At 40.3% G+C, this 20147-nt stretch overlaps 1 protein-coding gene across 6 annotated transcripts in view; it reads left to right on the forward strand.

The window, feature by feature from the left end:
- DGKB (diacylglycerol kinase beta) overlaps window positions 1-20147 on the forward strand; it is a 609664-nt gene that overhangs the window by 243016 nt on the left and 346501 nt on the right. For all 6 annotated transcript variants that reach the window (XM_039912948.1, XM_029070029.2, XM_029070032.2 and 3 more), the window contains 3 exons: window positions 6696-6781; window positions 10959-11048; window positions 16175-16335. In XM_039912948.1, the coding sequence (XP_039768882.1) occupies window positions 6696-6781; window positions 10959-11048; window positions 16175-16335 (337 nt within the window). The remainder of the gene's footprint in view (window positions 1-6695; window positions 6782-10958; window positions 11049-16174; window positions 16336-20147) is intronic.

Genomic DNA, 20147 nt, shown 5'->3' on the forward strand with positions numbered 1-20147 from the left:
CAGTGCTCAGTAAATGATAATGATTGATTGACTGTGTTTTATATGAGAGTCAGAGAATAGCTATTGATGTTTTTTGATGAGGGGGAGGTAAGGAAAGATTTTCCTGATTTACATTATCCAAGACACCATTGAGCATTTCTAGCAGCAGATGTATGCCAGGGGAAAATATTTCACACTAGAAAAATGACAGGGGAAAGATCATTTTGCAAATGCTATCTTTAGCCTAGGCTTCAGCTCATCCCAACATACTCCTTCTTTTTCAAAGAAACTCCCATGAGCCTTTTTCTTGGAATTTCCCTTTTTTAACTCATCAAGAGATTGACAGTGTATTTGATACTTCACTGAAGATTTATAAGGCTCCTGGGCACATTTAGAAAACCTGAGGAAGATTCTGCCAAGGTATAAGAGCATTAAGTTACTCAGTTCACAATGATCATAATAACTGTGGTGTTTGTTGAGAATTTACTGCGTGCCAAACAATATGCTAAGCGCTGTGGTAGATGCAGTATAATCAGGTAGAACAGTGTCCCAGGGCCAGGGGAGTTCACAGTGTGTAAGGAAAGGAGTATAGGCATTTTATCCCCATTTTACAGAAGAGGAAACCAAGGTATAGAAATGTTAATATTATTTAGGTACTGATCTGCATGGAAGTAGGAGCAAGATATTAACAACTTCAGGGTCTTGCTTCTTTGCCTATAAGAGTGTATCAGTCAATCAGTGCTATTTATTTAGTGCTTACTCTCTGCAGAACACTGTTCTAAATGCTTGGGAGGGTCCAGTGCAAGAGAATTATCAGATACATTCCCTTCCTCTAATGAGCTTACAGTCTAGAGTATGAGTTACGTATCTACAGTATGATCTCAAATTATCTCCCAGTAAAAGCACCTAATGCTACCATAACTGTTATGGGGAGAACACAAAGAGAGAGAGGGAAGAATGGAGAAAACAATTTGGGGAGATCAGGACTGAATAATTAAAAGAAAATAACTCAAATTCACTTATTATCGAGTGATGAGTGTGGTGAAGGAATGGTTTACAGTTAAACAACCATTATTTCAGTGCACAGGTAGTATTCTTAAGCTTTTCTCATTACCTCGCAAGTCACATTTATGACAGTTTTATGACTTTCTAGGTTGAGAAAGAACCAATGATTTCATAATGAAACCCAGACATTAGTTACTTTTGAGTGATTAGGGACACGTGGTGTGACTGTAAATATAAATGCACCTTTTGCGAGTTTTGAAAATAGCCCAGGGATGCAGCTAGGTTGACCCTGCTTTGTGTAACTTACCAGGAGATTGACACTATATTTGATGGTTGACTGAACATTTATAATGCTCCTGGGCACATTTAGAAAACCGAGAAAGATTCTGCCAGGGAAGCATAGCATTAAGTAACTCAGTTCAGTGATGGGGGTGGTTCTGAGAATAATTTTTAACAATAATTGTGGTATTATCCATTTGTCACCCATATCCTACTGCAGCCCAGCTCACACATTCTGCTCCTCTGGTGCCAGGTTGCTCACTGTGCTTCAATTCCATCTATCTTGCCGCTGACCTCTTTCCCACATCCTCCACCTAACCTGAAACTCCCTCCCGCTCCAAATAGTCTACGCCACCACTCTTTCCGCCTACATCGACCAATCGAGGTCAGATCTTCTTTGTGAGGCTTTCCCTGATTAAACCCTCTTTTCCCTGGCTCACTATGCAATTGGATCTTTACCTTTGTGCATTTGATATCTTCCCCACCCCAACCCCACAGAACATATGTACATATCTTTATTTTTTTTAATATATTACGTATTTATTCCTATCATTGCCTCCCCCTCTGGACTGTAAATTCATTATGGGCAAGGAATGTATCTGCTAATTGAACTTGTATAAAACTTTCCCAAGTGTTTTATAGCAGTTCTCTGCATCTAGTAAGCACTCAGTAAGTACCACTGATTGACCACCTTATCTCCCTTCCACCCACTGCCTCTCCTCCAATATTCTCCTTTACCCCTTCCATTCTGGCATCCATTCCCTTCGCTCTGTGGAAACTAACATTTCAAAGATAACCAGTGGTCTCCTTCTTGCCAAATCCAGTGACCTCTTCTCCATCCCAATCCTCCTCGACCTCTCAGCTGCCTTTGACACTGTCGACCGCCATCGCAAGGAAACATTATCCAATCTTGGCTTCACTGACACTTTCTTCTGCTAGTTTTCCTCCTATCTCTCTGGCCACTCATTCTCAGTCTCTTTCATAGGCTCCTCTTCTGCCTTCCACCCCCTAACTGTGGGGGTCCCTCAAGGTTCAGTTCTGAGTCCCCTTCTATTCTCCATCTACACCCACTCCCCTGGAGAGCTTATTCACTCCGACGGCTTTCAGTACCTTCTCAGTGAGGATGATTCCCACGTCTACAACTGCAGCCCTGATTTCTCTCTCTCTCTTCGGTCTCACAATTCCTCCTGCCTTCAGGGCATCTCTACTTAAATATCCCACCATCACCTCGAAATTAACATCCAAAACAGAACGCCTCATCTTCACACCCAAACCCTGTTCTCCCTGTGACTTGCCCTCACTGCAGACAGTGCCACCATCCTCCTTGACTCACAATCCCATATCCTTGGCAATATCCTCAACTCATCTCTCTTTCACCCAACATATTCAATCCGTCATCAAATCTTTTCAGTTCTACCTTCCAAACATCGCTAAAACCATCTTTCCCTCTCTATCTATGCTGCTCTAATGCTGATCCAAGTACTTATGTCAGATCCTTTTTCTACAAACCCATTCAGTCCAACTTTCCCCACTTCTAAAGAACCTCCAGTGGTTGTCCATCCACATCAGCATCAAAAAGCAACACCTTGCCATCGGTTTTAAAGCACTCAATCACCTTGCCCGTTCCCACCTTATCTCGTTGATTTCTTATTACAGCACAGCCTACACACTTCATTCTTCACTAACACCCTCCTATTCACTGTACCTCAGTCTTGTCTACCTCACTGCCTATCCCTTGTCCACATCTTCCCTCTGGCTTTGACCTCCCTCCTCCTTCATATACAACAATCCTTTATAATGTAAACTCACTGTGGGCAGGGGATGTGGCTAGCAACTGTCTTGCATTGTACTCTCCCAAGCGCTTAGTACAGTTCTCTGCACGTAGTGAATGCTCAGTGAATACCATTAATTGAAAAACAGACCACCACTCTCCACACCTTCAGAGCTCTATCAAAATCACATCTTCAAGAGGCCTTCTCCAACTAAGCCCCGATTTCTTCATCTCTTTCTCCTCTCTGTCTTGGCTTTGAATATGAATTTTTACCCTTAAGCACTTGATTTTCACACCACCTTCAGCCACACATCAAATTATCCAGAATTTATTTTAATGTCTGTCTCCACCTCTAGACTGTAAGCTTCTTGCGAACAGGAAACCTGTCTACTAAAGTCTGTTCTATTGGACTCACCCACGCACTAAATACAATGCTTGGAACACAGTAAGCACTCAACAAATACCATTGATTGATTGATTTTATTGATTAACCACAATGCAGAAAGCAGTTACATATTACAAACTTAGAAGATAGAAGCAGAGTCAAAATGCAATTTTTTTTAAGCTAGGGGGCATCTACATGCCTGTTATCTTCCTGCTAATAAAGGTAGACTATATTCCAAATCCATTTATGCTGCTACTGCTATGTGAGTCTGCTCAAGTCACTTAGCCTCTCTGGACCTCGGTTTCTTCAGGTGTAAAATGAATCTAAGATACCGGCATTTTTTCCTCTTTTACGGTGAGCATAGAGCATGGGCATGGTAGTCAGATGTCATGAGTTCGAATCCAGGCTCTGCCACTTGTCAGCCGTGTGACTGTGGGCATGTCATTTAATTCTCTGTGCCTCAGTTACCTCATCTGTAAAATGGGGATTAACTGTGAGCCTCACATGGGACAACCTGATGACCCTGTATCTACCCCAGCACTTAGAACAGTGCTCTTCACATAGTAAGCACTTAACAAATACCAACATTATTATTATGTTGGTCTTCAGCCCAGTGCTTGGCATAGAGCAGGTATTAGGAGCAGCATGGCCTATTGGCAAGAGCACAGGTTTGTGAGTTAAAGGTCGTGGGTTCTAATCCCAACTCCACCACTTGTCCGCTATGTGACCTTGGGCAAGTCACTTAACTTCTCTAGGCCTCAGTTACATGATCTTTAAAATGGGGATTGGGACTGTGAGCCCCAAGTGGGACAACCTGATTACCTTGTATTTACCCCAGCTCCTAGAACAGTGCTTGGCACATAGCAAGTGCTTAACAAATATCATAATAAATACCATAATCACTAGGATTATATGATATTTAAGAACATTTAGGTTTTCACAAGAATGCATTTCCAGACCATAAATTAATGTCTGAGAATCACTGGGGGCTTTATTCAAAAGTATATGTTGATTGAGTTATATATTCAACAGTCCCACTGTGGACAGAGAAAAAGCGTATCCGCTAATTCTCTTTTATTGGATTTTTCCAAGCACACACTCAATACGGTTCGATTGATTATTTTGATTACTTTGGCAGCAATTGCAGCAATATTTTAAGTTTTTCACCCCATCAGATTGTAGGTTCTTTATGGATAGGGGATTTTTCACATGTTTATTCTGTACTTCCCAACCACGTAACAAAGTAATGTGCCAAGTGGGCACTCAATAAATACCAACACTACTAAGTATTTTCATTTCTATTTTAAGCTGTGATGACTCAACAGATATATCACATTCAAGCATGCGATTGGAACTGGATGTGTGAGACCAGAATACTCTTTTTTGTAGAACCATAAAAATGTGGACTTTTGATGAAAGGAGTGCTACCACTGTCTTTATCAAAAAAAAAAAAAAAAAAGAAACAAAACAAAAAACTTTCAGATTGCATATAGCATCATCCTATTTTAGAAGTCTTCTGCTTTATGTTGTATTTCATTCTTTCAAAGATTAGACATTATCTGTGGTGGTTTTAAACGGTATTATTATGCACCATAGGAAGCTCTTCTAATTTTGTCTACATTAGCTATCTGTGAACTTTCTTTTAAAATTGATGCTAAGATCTTGAGGTTTTAGATAAAATTAGCTCCATTGTTTTTCACTGTATTTGTAAAGAATGGTAGTCAACATCACAAAATCACTATCTTTTCTTTGCACAAAGTGTTATTCGGGTGGTGAACGTGTTCAGAAAGCCTCAGGCATAAACTATTGTAAAGAGAAATACTGTAAAAAGATATATAAAGTCTTTCCTGGAACTGAATTTTGGAATCTCATGCTTCTACAATCGTTCTAGATATCGGTTCAAAGGCATCCCCTGGGCTTAAGACATAACTCTATTTCCTTATAATATTTGAATTTAGCAATTCTCTAAATAAAATATTTCATCCTTATAATTAGTCTAAAGAAATAGTGAAGGCAACTTGAGGGTACTTATCGTCCTAACTTACTTTATATAACTTCTGAGAGGATGAGAGACACCAAGTGCTTAGGTGGTGACCTAAAGAGGGACATAAAGTAATTGACATTATTTATTATCACCAAAATTTATTACTTCTGTAATTTATTATGTCCATGATGAATTTGTCATATGCGTAATACATTTATTATTCCTGTCTTCCCCTCTAGACTGTAAGCTCCTTGTGGACACGGAATATGTCTATGTCTATCAACAGTCATAGTGCATGAACTTTCCCAAATGCTTAGGACAGTGTTCCACCCATAGTAAACATTCAATCAATATGATTGATTGATTGAAAAGTTATTTTTGGTGATTAGTAGCTTCAAGGAGCAAAACTTAAACTATTTGAGCGGAAAAGCAACTCGGGGTTTAGAATGGCCTACGTGGCAGTCATTTTATTTTTGAGTGAGTTGTGATTTGGTTAAGTGGGAACTACTTGGACACCAATAGAAATGTCAAAGCCAGGTCAAAATTGCAGATGTTGCTTGCAGCATGAGTCCCAGATTAAATTGGCCATTGAAGATCAGTTAATCAATTTATTGAGTGCTTACTGAGTGCAGAGTGGTGCACTAAGCACTTGGGGGAGTACAATACAACAGAGTGAATCAATCATATTAATTGAGTGTTTACTCTGTGCAGGACACTGTACTAAGCACTTGGGAGAGTACAACACAAACCATATAAAGCCCACATTCCCTGCCACCAATGACCTTACAGTCTGAAGAGGATTGTACCTTCTTTTTTTTAAAGATTCAGATTTAAAAGGCATAAAGGAATGGAATCTATAGCAAACTACACTTGTGTAAACTGTGCCCTTAGTTCCCTCCTGGTTTAATCTGGTCAACCTTAGAAGAGGTTTCCTATATGTTCCCGTCCCACATTAAAGGATACAATTACTACTTTTTACCAATTCAGCATTGATATCAATCAATCAATAGTATTTAGGGAATGCATATGTTGTGCAGAGGTCCTTATGAAATGTTTAGGGGAGTATAATAGACTTAGCAGGCTTTAGCCCTCTTCTTATCAATTAGGCATGATTACTGGGTGTAAGATTTCTAGTCATCACATAAGTTAAAGTGTTATTTTTAGTTAAGATTGCTCTACATTAAAAATGTATTTTTTTATCTGTCAGATCATCTAACATTTAAAATTTTGCAAAGTTGTACAACAAACCCCTAATTTGTAATAATGAACATGAAATTGTGATTATTTTTCAGGTTAAATTTTTTCCGGGACGTTCCTGACTTCAGGGTACTAGCGTGTGGTGGAGATGGAACAGTGGGTTGGATTTTGGACTGCATAGGTAATGAAGAGTCTCCCTTAAAACAGAGATGAAGTGAAAGTGGTAACCCTTACATTCTGAATTATATATTGATTGAAATACATTTATCCTGTGAAATACTTATGTGATCTGATTAGTGAACTACACTGTAGCTCCTTAGGATCCTTCGATGTAATCGTAGTTTTAGACCTGACATCTCAGTGCATAAAACTGAACATTGTATTCAAAGGTGGAGCCACTGATTGTAATTTTTCCCCTCAGTATTAGAGTGGCTGAAAAAACAACAAAGTGGGATTGACAGTTCAGAACACTCCGCTTACACAAAAAGGCTGGTTGTGCTGATGGTTTTGCTTTGTGCTGCTCTTGGTTATGATTTTTATTTGCCTTTTCATCCTCATGGCTCTCGACTAATGCTTGAAAACCACCTGTCTTTTCTTCAAGCAGCATGCCGGGATGGTCTACGTGCCTCAGTTATCTAGTAATAAAAGTAATGGAAACTGTGGTATTTGTTAAGAGCTTACATATGCCTGGTGTAGAGACAATACAATTAGGTCTAATTCAGCCCGTCTCTCATGGGGAGTATGGTCCTAGGGTCGGGGGAGAACGTTTTGAATTCCGCCTTTTACAGATGAAGAAATTGAAGCACTGAGAATTTAAGTGACTTGCCCTATTTCACCCAGGAGACAAGTGCCAAAATTAGGATTAGAACCTAGATCGCCTGATTCCCAGACTCATGCTCTTTCCACTAAATCACACTATTTCTCTTTTACTCCATCATAAAGTCAAACATTTCTCTCCCCTCTTTTTCTCTTTCTATATTCATTTCTTCCTTTATCTTTTTTTTTTTCTATCTTTCTCTTTCTCTCTCTCTCACTCACTTATTTTCAAACTTAAATGTAGGCTACAGTGAAGGGGAACAGGGTATTTGAAAGTAAGATGAAATATAGGAACTAGAGTTTTTCATTTTGAGTAAAGGCTGATGAATCTTAAATTAGAAGAAATGATCCCTGCTGATTGTAATGTTGAGCTTAATCCAAAATAATGGTACCTCCTTCCAGTTCCCTTTGCTTGCACTGTATCAGAAATGGATATTCTAAGGCCAAAAACATTGAAATTTATTCAAAATCATTCCTCATGCCCAAGCCTAAACTGTTTAACCTTAGACTTGATGTTGGGGTTTTTTTAAAAAAATTTCAGTGTTACATTTTTGTTAAAATGTTGTAAGAGCTGAGCCCATTACAAATCTGTAAAAAGCTGAGAAAGGTTTTAGGAGAAAGCATCCAACACCCTAGATAGCTTGAACCTCACCAGTCACTACAGTATTTAGATATTTTTAATTTCCAGTAATGGGTATATCGGGGGTGAGAAAAACATTTTTGGGTTTGCACATTCAAGGTACATATTCTCTGACCAACCTTGCAACATGTGTCTATCTAACCTACAGTCAGAAAGGAGTAGCTAGAATACAAAGTGTCTAAATTCTTCATAGGTTGCTAGGAGACATCCTTGTTAGTTTTTCCTACAGTGGATTTTTGTAGATGGTTTTGAGGATTAAAAAAAAAACAAAAACCTTATTTTGTGCACGTGGAAACTGGGCACGAAAATGTAAATGAAAAGCTCAGCTGTGATTTTACAGAATAGAAAGGGAATTCAGTGCATATTTGTTTTGGAATTGAGGCCCTAAGATGATGCTAATAGATGAGTAAACTTGCCCTTCAGGAATAGAAATCACTGCTGTCTGAGTACAGCAGGTGGTTACGTCAAGTTGAATCTCATAGCAATACACTGACCTAGGAGGCTTATCCTGCTCTTCGATCTGAGATCTTTCTTCCACACATAAATTGAAGGTATAACAAGTGGGAGCATAATAAAATAAATTGTTCCCCATTTACTCATGCTTTATACTCCATGTTGCCCCAAATGGTATACTGTGAGCTAAACCTGCTGACTTGTAGGTACAGTTCCACATCATTTGTGAGGAAACAGGTTTGGAAATAATGTACTCAAATGAAGGTTAGGATGCCATAAATTACTTGAAATGGGAGCTTGTTTAGTGCATGCTCTAATATTGGTCCAGAAGAAAGACCGCTGCTCATAAATGCTCAATAAATACCATTGATTGTTGATGTTCATAATCACAGTATTTGTTTCGTAAGCACTTAGTCTATGCCAAGCACAGTAGTGAGCACTGGGGTAGATACAGGATAATCAGGTCCCCCATGTGGTTCACATAGCAAGTAGCAGGGAGACAGGCATTGAATCCCCATTTTGCAGATGAAGAAACTGTGGCACAGAGGTAGTGAAGTGACTTGCTCAAGGTCACACAGCAGGTAAGTGGTAGAGTCAAAATTAGAACCCAGGTCCTCTGACTCCAAGGCCCAGACTGTTTCCATTAGGCCATGCTTCCTCTCTAGCCCCCGACTGATGGATTGCTCCGGAATATAAGAGACACAGGGCCTAACGCCAAGGTTCTCTGCAGACCTCTGATGTAAAAATAATCAGAATGACGGTATTTGTTGAATGTTTACTATGTGCCAGGCACTGTATTTAAGCGCTGGGGTGGATACAAATGAATCAAGGGGGATACAGGCGCTGTCCCAAGTGGGGCTCATAACCTCAATCCCCATTTTACCAATGAAGTAACTGAGGCACAGAAAAGTGTCCAAAGTCACCAGCTGACAAGTGGTGAGGTGGGATTAGAACCCATGACCTCCTGACTCCCAGGCCCTAGCTCTATCCTCTGCACCATGCTGCTTCTTATGTGGGCAAAACCCTCTCTTGCACATAGCTACATGCTGCAACCCCGTCGGCCTACTTGCCCGTGGTACTCGCTGCTCCCAGCAGGAAGGTGAAGGGCAGGGATGAGTGTGCAGGGATGGGAAGGGAAAGGGAGGGTCATGCAAACCCCTCACACTATCAACGATTCTCAGGTGCGTGGTTAGGGACCAAACTCTCCTCCAGACTGAGGTTTAGATGCTGTTCCTGATGAGAGGCTCAATAAGCAATATTTCTAGACTTGGAGCAAACCCCTCCACTAGACTATAAGCTCCTTGAGGGCAGGGATCCTGACTTCCAGCTCTACCGTATTGTTCTCTCTCAATCAGTTAATCAACCTGGAACAGCCTCCCTCCTCATATCTGACGGACAATTATTCTCCCCCTCTTCAAAGCACATCTCCTCCAAGAAGCCTTTCCTGACTAAAGCTTCCTTTCCTTTTCTTTCACTCTCTTCTGCGTCACCCTGACTTGCTCCCTTTATTTATCCCCCGGCCCCCAGCCCCTTTGTACATATCTATAACTTATTTATTTATATTAATGTCTGTCTCCCCATCTAGACTGTAAGCTCACTGTGGGCAGGGAATGTGTCTATTGTTATATTGTACTCTCCCCAGTGCTTACTACAGTGCTTTGCACACAGCAAGTGCTCAATAAATGTGATTGACTAACTGATTTGTTGAGCACTTACAGTATGCAGAGCACTGTACTAAGCACTCGGGAGAATGTAATAATAATAATGGTGGTATTTGTTAAGCGCTGGGGTAGATACAAGGTCATCAGGTTGTCCCACGTGGGCCTCACAGTCTTAATCCCTATTTTACAGATGAGGGAACCGAGGCACAGAGAAGTTAAGTGACTTGCCCAAAGTCACAGAGCAGGCAAGTGGTGGAGCGGGGATTAGAACCCATGACCTCGGACTCCCAAGCCCGGGATCTTTCCACTAAGCCACGCTGTTTCTACTAGAGCTGGTAGACACATTCCCTGCACACAACAAGTTTACAATCTGGAGGGAGATCGCCACCTCAGTCCTTACCCCATAAACACCTAGAGGGCATTTAATGGATACTGCTAGTAGAATGGTTGTAAGGAGCATGTTTACCAACTCTGTTATATGGTACTCTCCCAAGCGCTCCATGCAGTGCAGTAAAGCACAAGTAGTAAGCGCTCAATAAATATCACCTGTTTGCTTGATTGTATATTCAAAAATAGTTCTTTTGGTAATTCTACCAACATCCTTCCATTTACATTTAATGTATTTATCCCATGTTTGATCTTAATGTGGAGCAGATGAATTCCTTCTTTCTGGTTAAAAACACTAATCTTTAGGAGAACGGAATGCAACTACCGTCAGTTGATCATTAATTCCTGCTTGCATTTTTCTCATCACTTTTGCCATTTTATGTTTTTGTTTTATTTCACAGAGAAGGCAAATCTAGTCCATCATCCTCCAGTGGCTATCCTGCCTCTTGGAACGGGCAACGATTTAGCACGGTGTCTGAGATGGGGAGGAGGTAAATGCAAAACGTTGCAATACATTGTCCAATGTTTCTTTCTGTGGAAACCAAAGTGGGCCAACTGGTAAATCTGGCTGAGACTAAAATACATGCCGATAGATCAAAGTTCTATGTAATGAATTGCACCTGTAGGCTATAGATCTAAATGATCAACTCAAAAGTGGGGAAAAAAAAAAAAAAACCCTTCAACACCACTCTGGGTTTCATTTGTAGATTCGTTGTGGATCTCTGTAAGCATATTTTTCAACAAATATAGTTTATGCTTAAAATGTTGATTTAAAAAAAAAAACACCCTTTACTCTTCTGAAATGTAAAATATTTAAAATGTTGACATTTCTGAAGTCAGTATTAAATAGAAGGAAAGTGCTCTGAGCCGGGGGAATGAAAGGCAGGTGGCTAAATGTGAGCTAAATTGCTTGTGGTACGATAAACTCTGCTTCCAGCCCCAACACAGCTGTAATTTCTAGGCAGGGGAACATTTCCCTCAGCAGATGAAGGTGAGTCACTAAAGGTGCCACATTTCTAGGAAGAGCGGGGAGCCGGCGCAAAACTAGCCAGAGGGTGTCTGCCGGACTCCAGAGGGAGTTCTCTTCTGCAGCCATGTAAGCTCGATATGGAGTCATTGGTTTTCTGAGTATCTTCAGTCTAAGATGGGAAACGTCTAACCAGGTAGCTCTCCTGCTGGAGCATTGGTTAGCAAATCACTTGCGGAGATGGAGGATGGAAGGATTAGAAGCAGTTGTGTTGCCTTCATTCTATTTCCAAAACAGCAGCTCAGTGCTTTAACGTTATGCCTAGTGGATAAAGCACGGGCCTGAGGGTTAGAAGATCCTGGGTTCGAGATCCAACTCTGCCACTTGTCTGCTCTGGACCTTGGACAAGTCATTTAACTTCTTTCCTCATTTGTCTGTAAAATGGGGATGACGACTTGGAGCCCATGTGGATCTCTGGACAGTAAGCTTGTTGTGGGCAGGGACTGTGTCTATTTATTGTTCTCTTGTACTCTTTCAAATGCTTAGCGTAGTGCTCTGCACACAGTAAGCACTCAATAAATATGATTGAATAAATGAATGAATGAATGTGAGACAGGGACTGTGTCTAACCTGATTTGCTTGCATCAAACCCAGCACTCTGTACAGTACCTGGTACATAATAAGCAGTTAACAAATACCACAATTATTATTATTAATATGCACTCTGCTGTTACAGAAAAGAAATACAGATAGTGCCTCTAGAAATGAGAGGCAAGATGGAAGTCATGAATTTTCCTCCTCCTCTACCACCCCTAGATCAGAGAAGTTTGGGGTGGGTGACAACTCGGTCTGTTAGAAACAGATCTTGTCAGCTGACTTTGCTAGGAACTCTAGCAAAGTAACTGCAGTTGACATTAAGGTGGGCATGCATAACACTGAAGACTACTGATGTTCTTAGTTAGATTTTGGATGCGAAAACGAAGCCACCGTAGTTCCGAAAAAAATCAATGAGGTATTTCAGTCAAAGATCTTGCCTAACCCATAATTTCCCAATTTTAATTTATTCAAAACTAGCAACTTAACCCCTGAATCTTTAGAAACCGGTGCACTGTACCTTTGACTTCTTTACCATTTGATGTCGTCAGTGGTTTCAGACTTCAAAAATGTGGACGGATTGAATTCGAGGTAACTTTCTGACTCGCAAGCAGTAGTTTCCGCTGTTAGAAGAGGAATCTGTTGCTTGCCCAGCCCCACGTTTCAAGAGTTTGTCTTTAGCATAAAGGCAAAAAATGTAGAGAGTACAGAGGGATAGATGGCTCTGCGCCTGTTCGATACCATGTGAACTAAGCGTGTGAGGAAGGAAGGTTGTGGGAGAACAAATATAGGGAAACCGTAGGCTTTTGGCAACTGTACGTCTTCAGTATTGAACCTGATGCTCTCTCCTATCAATCAATAGAACTTAATGAGTGTCTAATGTGCACTGATCACTGTACTAAATCCACAGCCTAGAGAGAAAACCACACATGGCTGTGTCGCTGGGAGGCCTCCCATGAAAATAGGGAGGTGGAAGGCAGTAGAGTTTGCCATGTGCCCTCTTCATAGTCTAAAGACATGTATTTGTGTCGGGTACTTCAGGAATTAAGAGCTTATGCCTGTGAGGCCAGAGTAATACTGGATTAGAAATCTCAGAGAAAACCTTGGTCTTGGGAGAGGCGATATACACCTAGGAGCTATTAGTTGAGACTTGCAATTATTATTCTTTTTTAAAAAAAAAGACTGTAAAATTCTATTGGAAATTTTCCCAATTGAAATTATTTTGGACCAGCAAGCTCTGATTGATATGTTCAAATTCAACTCCTCCCGTGAGTCTTCCTGCACTAATCTGCTCTGCAGTCTTCCTGAGAATTGGTTTAACCTGTGCCAAAGTTCACCCTATTCATATATTTTTATTATTTTTACGGTGTGAAGTGCTTATTATTCATTCAATCAGTCGTATTTATTAAGCACTCACTTTGTGCAGAGCACTGTATGTGCTAGACACTATACTAATGATGTGCATATATCTATGATTCTATTTATCTTGATGGTATTGATGCCTGAGCCCGCTGTTGGGCAGGGACTGTATCTGTTGCCGAATTGTACATTCCAAATGCTTAGTACAGTGCTCTGCACACAGTAAACGCTCAATAAATACGATTGAGGGAATGACTCTATAAGCGCTGGGGTAGATACAAGTTAATCAGTTTGGAGGCAGTCTCTGTCCCACATGAGGCTCACAGTCTTAATCCCCATTTTCCAGATGAGGTAACTGAGGCATAGAGAAGTGAAGTGAATTGCCCACAGTCACAGAGCAGACATGTGGCAGTACCAGGATTAGAACCCAGGTCCTCCGGCCTCCCAGGCCTGGGCTCTACCCTCTAGATGACACTGTTTCCCTACTATCTTCCCAGTAGGAGGATAAAGTGATACAATATGCAGCCTAGTGAATAAAGCACGGAACTGATGGTCAGGAAACCCGGATCATCTCCTTTGCTTTGTTTCCAGCCTGCTAATTGACCTTGGGTGGGTCATTTAACACCTCTGGGTCTCAGTTTCCTTATCTGTAAAATGGCAGTAATTATACCTCTCCATATTTCCCAGGAAATTTGTGATGTCGAAATCAGAAAACTGATATGAAAGATCCTGGAGAAAATAAAGAGGCTATTCCAAAAACGTATTGGCATTTAAGTGACTCAGCCCTATTGTTTACCCACCGACCACCTAAGAAAATTTGTGAGGATTGTTTTCAACCTAGGGGAAGATATATATATCTTTAAATTCTGTTTTATAAATTATTCATATTAATGGACATCTCCCCCTCTAGACTGTAAGCTTGTTATGGAAAGGGAGCATTTCTGCTAATTATTTTGTATTGTACTACTGCTCTTCACATAGAAAGTGCTTAATAAATACCATAAAAAAATGAAATTTAGAAAAGTGAACCATTTTCAGTAACGCAAATGGCATGCAGGGAGCAGGTGAAAGGTGGTGAGGAGACCTTAGTTATTTTTCTAGTATTATCATAGATTTTTTTGTTTGTTTCCTCCACCAAAGCAAAATTAACTCATATTATAAAATTGACTTGGATTTAATGAGTTGCGTATTCTTTGTAAACGTTAATAATAATTGTGTAAAGCACCTTTATTTGGGCCAAAAACTGTATTAAACTTTGAGCTGGTAGTAATAATAATAATGATAATACTTGTAAAGTGCTTTCTAGGTGCCATGCACGGTCTTAAGGACCGGGGTATAGAGAAGATAATTAAGTTGGACACAGACCCTGTAAACATGGGGCTCACAGATAAAGTAAGCGGGAAATCGGGTATTGAGTCCCCACTTTGCAGATGGGCAAACTGAAGCACCAAACAGTTAAGTAACCCGCTCAATGTCACATAGCAGGTACATGGTGGAGATGGGATTAGAACCCAGGTTCTCTGACTTCCAGGCCTGTGCTCTATCCATTAGACCATACTGCTTCCCATTCTCGAATGTAAGAAAGCTATTGTCTCTTGAAACCTGTAGTGTTTTTAGTGTAATTACCTCAAATGTCTACAGATTGATTCATTCACTTGAATTTATTGAGAGCTTACTGTATGAGGAGCACTGTAATAAATGCTAAACAATATAACAATAAGCAGACACATTTCCTGTCCATATATTGCATATGTTCAGGAGGAATCCATAGGCGAAACATTTCTTAATACACTATGATTGTAATGAGGCTAATTTGGTGCTGCTCTGGGAAAGATAGTATTGCCTGTTTTTTTTTAATCACATTGTTATTGACTTCTATGACATGTATACACATTGACACAGAAACAACATATCATCATCTTCATCATTAAGATGCAATCACTATGGGTGGGGGGGTATATATTCTAAAATGAGTGCTAAGAGTTTACATGCCATTCCTTTGTACATTAAAATTTCCAGAAATAATATTGTGAGATTATCCAAATCCTATCAAAAAATTTTAATTAGTGATCTACAAATTCAAGAAGTTGTAATGATGATGGTATTTATTAAGTGCTTACCATGTGCCAAGCACTGCCTGTAGTACTAGGGTAGATACACACAGGGCACACAGACTACAGGGAGGGACAACAGATACTTAATTCTCATTTTACAGATGAGGAAATGGAGAAGGCACAGAAAGATTAAGCAACTTGACCAAAGACACCCAACTTCCAGGTGGCACTGTCGTACCTCCTGACTCCTGCCCCCATGCCTTTTCCAAACCATCAGGAGTTTAGTTTGGACCTTCCTTCAGTGGTGTTTCTATTCTGACCTTTAGAGTTCATCTGAAAGAGTAAATTGTCTGTATCCTCCTCTAGACTGTAAGATCTCTGTAGGCTGGTAACAAATTTGCCAACTCTGTTGTATTGCACTCTCCCAAGCACTTAGTACAGTGTTCTTCACACAGTGAGCACTGGGTAAATGCCACTGATGATTAAAATACCCTAGTTAAAAACAATAACTCATACATTCATCATCGGGGCCATATTTATTGAATTCTTCTTGATGCCCAGCATCACAGTAGGGACTTGGGGAATATTTCTTCATTCTTTCTTGATCTAAAAAAATATGTTTTTGGTTTATTTTTGACCCTAGGATATGAAGGTGAGAGCCTGATGAAAATTCTCAAAGACATTGAAAACAGCACAGAGATCCTGTTGGATAGATGGAAGTTTGAAGTAATTCCTAACGATAAAGATGAAAAGGGTGATCCAGTGCCTTACAATATTGTCAATAATTACTTCTCCATTGGCGTGGTAAGATTTTTTTTTTCACTATGCTACTTTCTGCCCTCATTTATCATTCCCATGGCTGGTTATTGAATTCAGGTGAACTGACTGGTATGTCCTGGACTTCTGTTAGTGAATTTGCTTCCCTGGCGACCAACGATAATCAATTTATTTAGGAGGATACATTAAAAATTCTTTAATGTAACTCTGAAATGCTAAAGGAGGTCCTATTATAAACGGTAATTAGGATATAAGAATATGTGTGGAAGGAATCTTGAAAGAATAATAACTGTGTGTTGTTATGCATAATAAAGATAAGCTCTGAGTTGGCTTGCTGGGTAAAGCAGTGAAGTAGCTTAGAGAAGCAGCGTGGCTCAGAGATAAGAGCCTGGGCTTGGGAGTCAGAGATCGTGGATTCTAATCCCGGCTCCGCCACTTGTCAGCTATATGACTTTGGGCAAGTCACTTCACTTTTCTGGGCCTCAGTGATCACATCTGGTAAATGGGATGAAGACTGTGAGCCCCACGTAGGACACCCTGATGACCTGGTACCTACCCCAGAACTTAGAACAGTGTTTGGCACAAAGTAAGCCCTTAAAAAATACCATCATTATCCTTATGATGGGCACTTGAGAGATTAGTAAGACTACTGGAATAGAATCAGTATGGTATTCTCAGTGGAAAGAGCACGGGCTTTGGAGTCAGGGCTCATGAGTTCGAATCCCAGCTCTGCCACTTGTTGGCTGTGTGACTGTGGGCAAGTCACTTAACTTCTCTGTGCCTCAGTTCCCTCATCTGTAAAATGGGGATGAAGACTGTGAGCCCCACGTGGGACAACCTGATTCCCCTATGTCTACCCCAGCGCTGAGAACAGTGCTCGGCACATAGTAAGCGCTTAACAAATACCAACATTATTATTATTATTATTATTATGATCATCTGTCAGATTTTTTTTTACACAGTTTTTAATTTTGTCTTGGTGACTGAAGCTGAGATTAGTAAAAAAAAAAAAAAAAAAAAAAAAACAAACACTTCTTTTCCCCCTCCTTATAAGGAATAATTCTAAGTAATCAATCAATCCATTGTATTTGACACTTGACACTATACTACGTCCTTGGGAGAGTACTATGTAACAAAGTCGGTAGATACATTCCCTGCCTATAAATGAGCTTATGGGCTAGATGTAGAGACATACAATAATACAAATAAATAAATTACAGATATGGACATAAGTGCTGTGGGACTGGGCAGGAGAGGGGCAAGTAAAGGGAGCAAGTCAGGGTGACATAGGAAGGCGTAGGAAAAGAGAAAATGAGGACTTAGATGGAAAACATCTAATAATATGCCATTGATTGATTGATTGATCTAATTTCATGACCCTTTTGGCAAATCAGATTCAGTAAAATAATTTAAAGAAATGAATCAGTTGAACCTTAAAAGTGTGTACCAATTAATATATATTGTAATTCTGAGAATTTATTGTTCAGTGTAATGAAATTGGCTTCATGTTAGTGAAATATTACTTATCTTGGATCTAAATCTTGACTTGAAATCTTTCTGTTGTAGTTCACTGCATTCAAAAAAAGTGGGACACCTCTTTCTATAAGTGAATTGTCTTGTACTTTCACTCTCCTTTTTTTCTCTTTTTCCTCCCATTTCTCTGCAGTGCATTAATCAATTCCACTTAGCAGTTCATGCTTAGACTTGGAAGGCTCCATGTGGCCTCATAGGATCCTCCTATTATATAGTGGTTCCTTATTCTGAATCCATTCTTCCCTTAGATTTTTACAAAGCCTCTGAGAAAGTATTATTTGGGATATATATGAATATTTTTTATCCATTTACTTGGCTGAAACACAATTGATCCTAAAATGATCCTAATTAGAGAGAAGAATTTTAAAAATCAAGAGGAAGAAGCCAACCCACTTGAGTAAATGCACATTTCTTACATATATTTTACAAGATCTTAATTTCAATTAGAAAGCGTAAGTATTTCAGGACATTGTGTTACTGAAGAATGTTTTGTCTGGTAAGAAAAAAGGATCTAGAACAATATCATCAAATTCCCTATAATACAGAATTTTGGGCCCATTAATTCTTATCTCCCAACCTCCTGTATCTCCCCACTTCAGTCTATACTTCACTCGGCTGCCCGGATTATCTATCTATAGAAATGTTCTGGGCACGTCGGTCACCCCCCCTCCTCAAAAATCTCCAGTGGTTGCCTATCAACCTTCATATCAAGCAAAAACTCCACACTATTAGTTTCAAAGCTGTCCATCACCTGGCCCCCTCCTCCATCAATTCCCTTTTCCCTTCTCCATCCCAGCTCGCACACTCTGCTCCTCTGCTGCTGCTCACCTCCTCACTGGGCCTCTTTCTTGCCTGTCCTGCCATCCACCCCTGGCCCACATCCTTCCTCTGACCTGGAATGCCCTCCCTCCTCACATCTGTCAAAATAGCACACTTCCTCCCTTCAAAGCCTTACTGAAAGCTCACCTCTTCCAGGAAGCCTTCCCAGACTAAGCCCCCTTTTCCTCAGCTCCCCTTCGCTCTGCCCCCACTTACCCCCCTCCCCGCCTCACAGCACTTGTGTGTATATATGCACATATTAATAATTCTATTCATTTTATTAATGATGTGGATATATCTATAATTCTACATATGTTGATGCTATTGAGGCTGTTTACTTGTTTTGATATCTGTCTCCCTTCTTCTAGACTGCGAGCCCACTGTGGGTAGGGATTGTCTTTATTTCTTGTGGAATTGTACTTTCCAAGCACTTAGTACAGTGCTCTGAACACAGTAAGCGCTTGATAAATATGATTGAATGAATTAACTCGTTTAGAAAATAAGCTATACTTGATGGGCCAATGGGTAAATGATTTTCCAGCTTCAACTCTTGCCTGCGATTGGACGTGGACTCAGGAAGTCTAGTTCAATTGGGGAATGTTTCAGTCAGTAGTACTGTTTATACCTATTCACTGCACCTCGCTCAATCAACCAATAGTAATTCTAATAAATAATAATAATAATAATGATGGTATTTGTTAAGCACTTACTATGTGCCAAACACTGTTCTAAGCACTGGGATAGATACAGTGTAATCAGGTTGTCCCATGTGGGACTCACAGACTTAGTCCCCATTTTACAGATGAGGTAACTGAGGCACAAAGAAGTTAAGTGACTTACCAAAGTCACACAGCCGATAAGTGGCAGAGCCGGGATTAGAACCTACGACCTCTGACTCCCAAGCCCGTGCTCTTTCCACTGAGCCGCCCTGCTTCTTTGAGTGTTACTGTGGGAAGAGCCCTGAAGTAAGCACATGTTCCCTGCCCATAACAAGTTCAATCTCATTTGTCTTGCCGACAACACTTCGTCCTGCTCAATCAGTCAATCAGTGGTATTTATTGAGTGTTTACTTTGTGCAGAACACTGAAGTAAGCGCTTGGGCGTGTACAATAAAAAAAAAGAATTGGAAAACACATTCCCTACCTACAGTGAGCTGGAACTCCTTCCCATTTGATATCTGAGAGACCACTACTCTCCCCACCTTCAAAACATTAATAAAATCACATTTCCTCCAAGAAGCCTTCCCTGGCTACGTCTTCATTTTCCCTATTCACCCTCTCTTCTTCATCACTCCCAAGCCCGAGCTCTTTCCGCTAAGCCACGCTGCTTCTCTAACTTTCGTATTCTAGACTGTGAGCTCATCTTCCTGTTGTTGCACTCTACTCTCCCAAGCACTTAGTACAGTGGTTTTCATGCAATAAGCGCTCAATGAATACAACTGAAAATACATTTTCTAAGCGAGTTAATGGGCCTAGCATTCTGTATTA

The sequence above is a fragment of the Ornithorhynchus anatinus genome, chromosome 8 (genome assembly GCF_004115215.2).
Source record: "Ornithorhynchus anatinus isolate Pmale09 chromosome 8, mOrnAna1.pri.v4, whole genome shotgun sequence".
Classification (NCBI taxonomy): Eukaryota; Metazoa; Chordata; class Mammalia; order Monotremata; family Ornithorhynchidae; genus Ornithorhynchus; species Ornithorhynchus anatinus.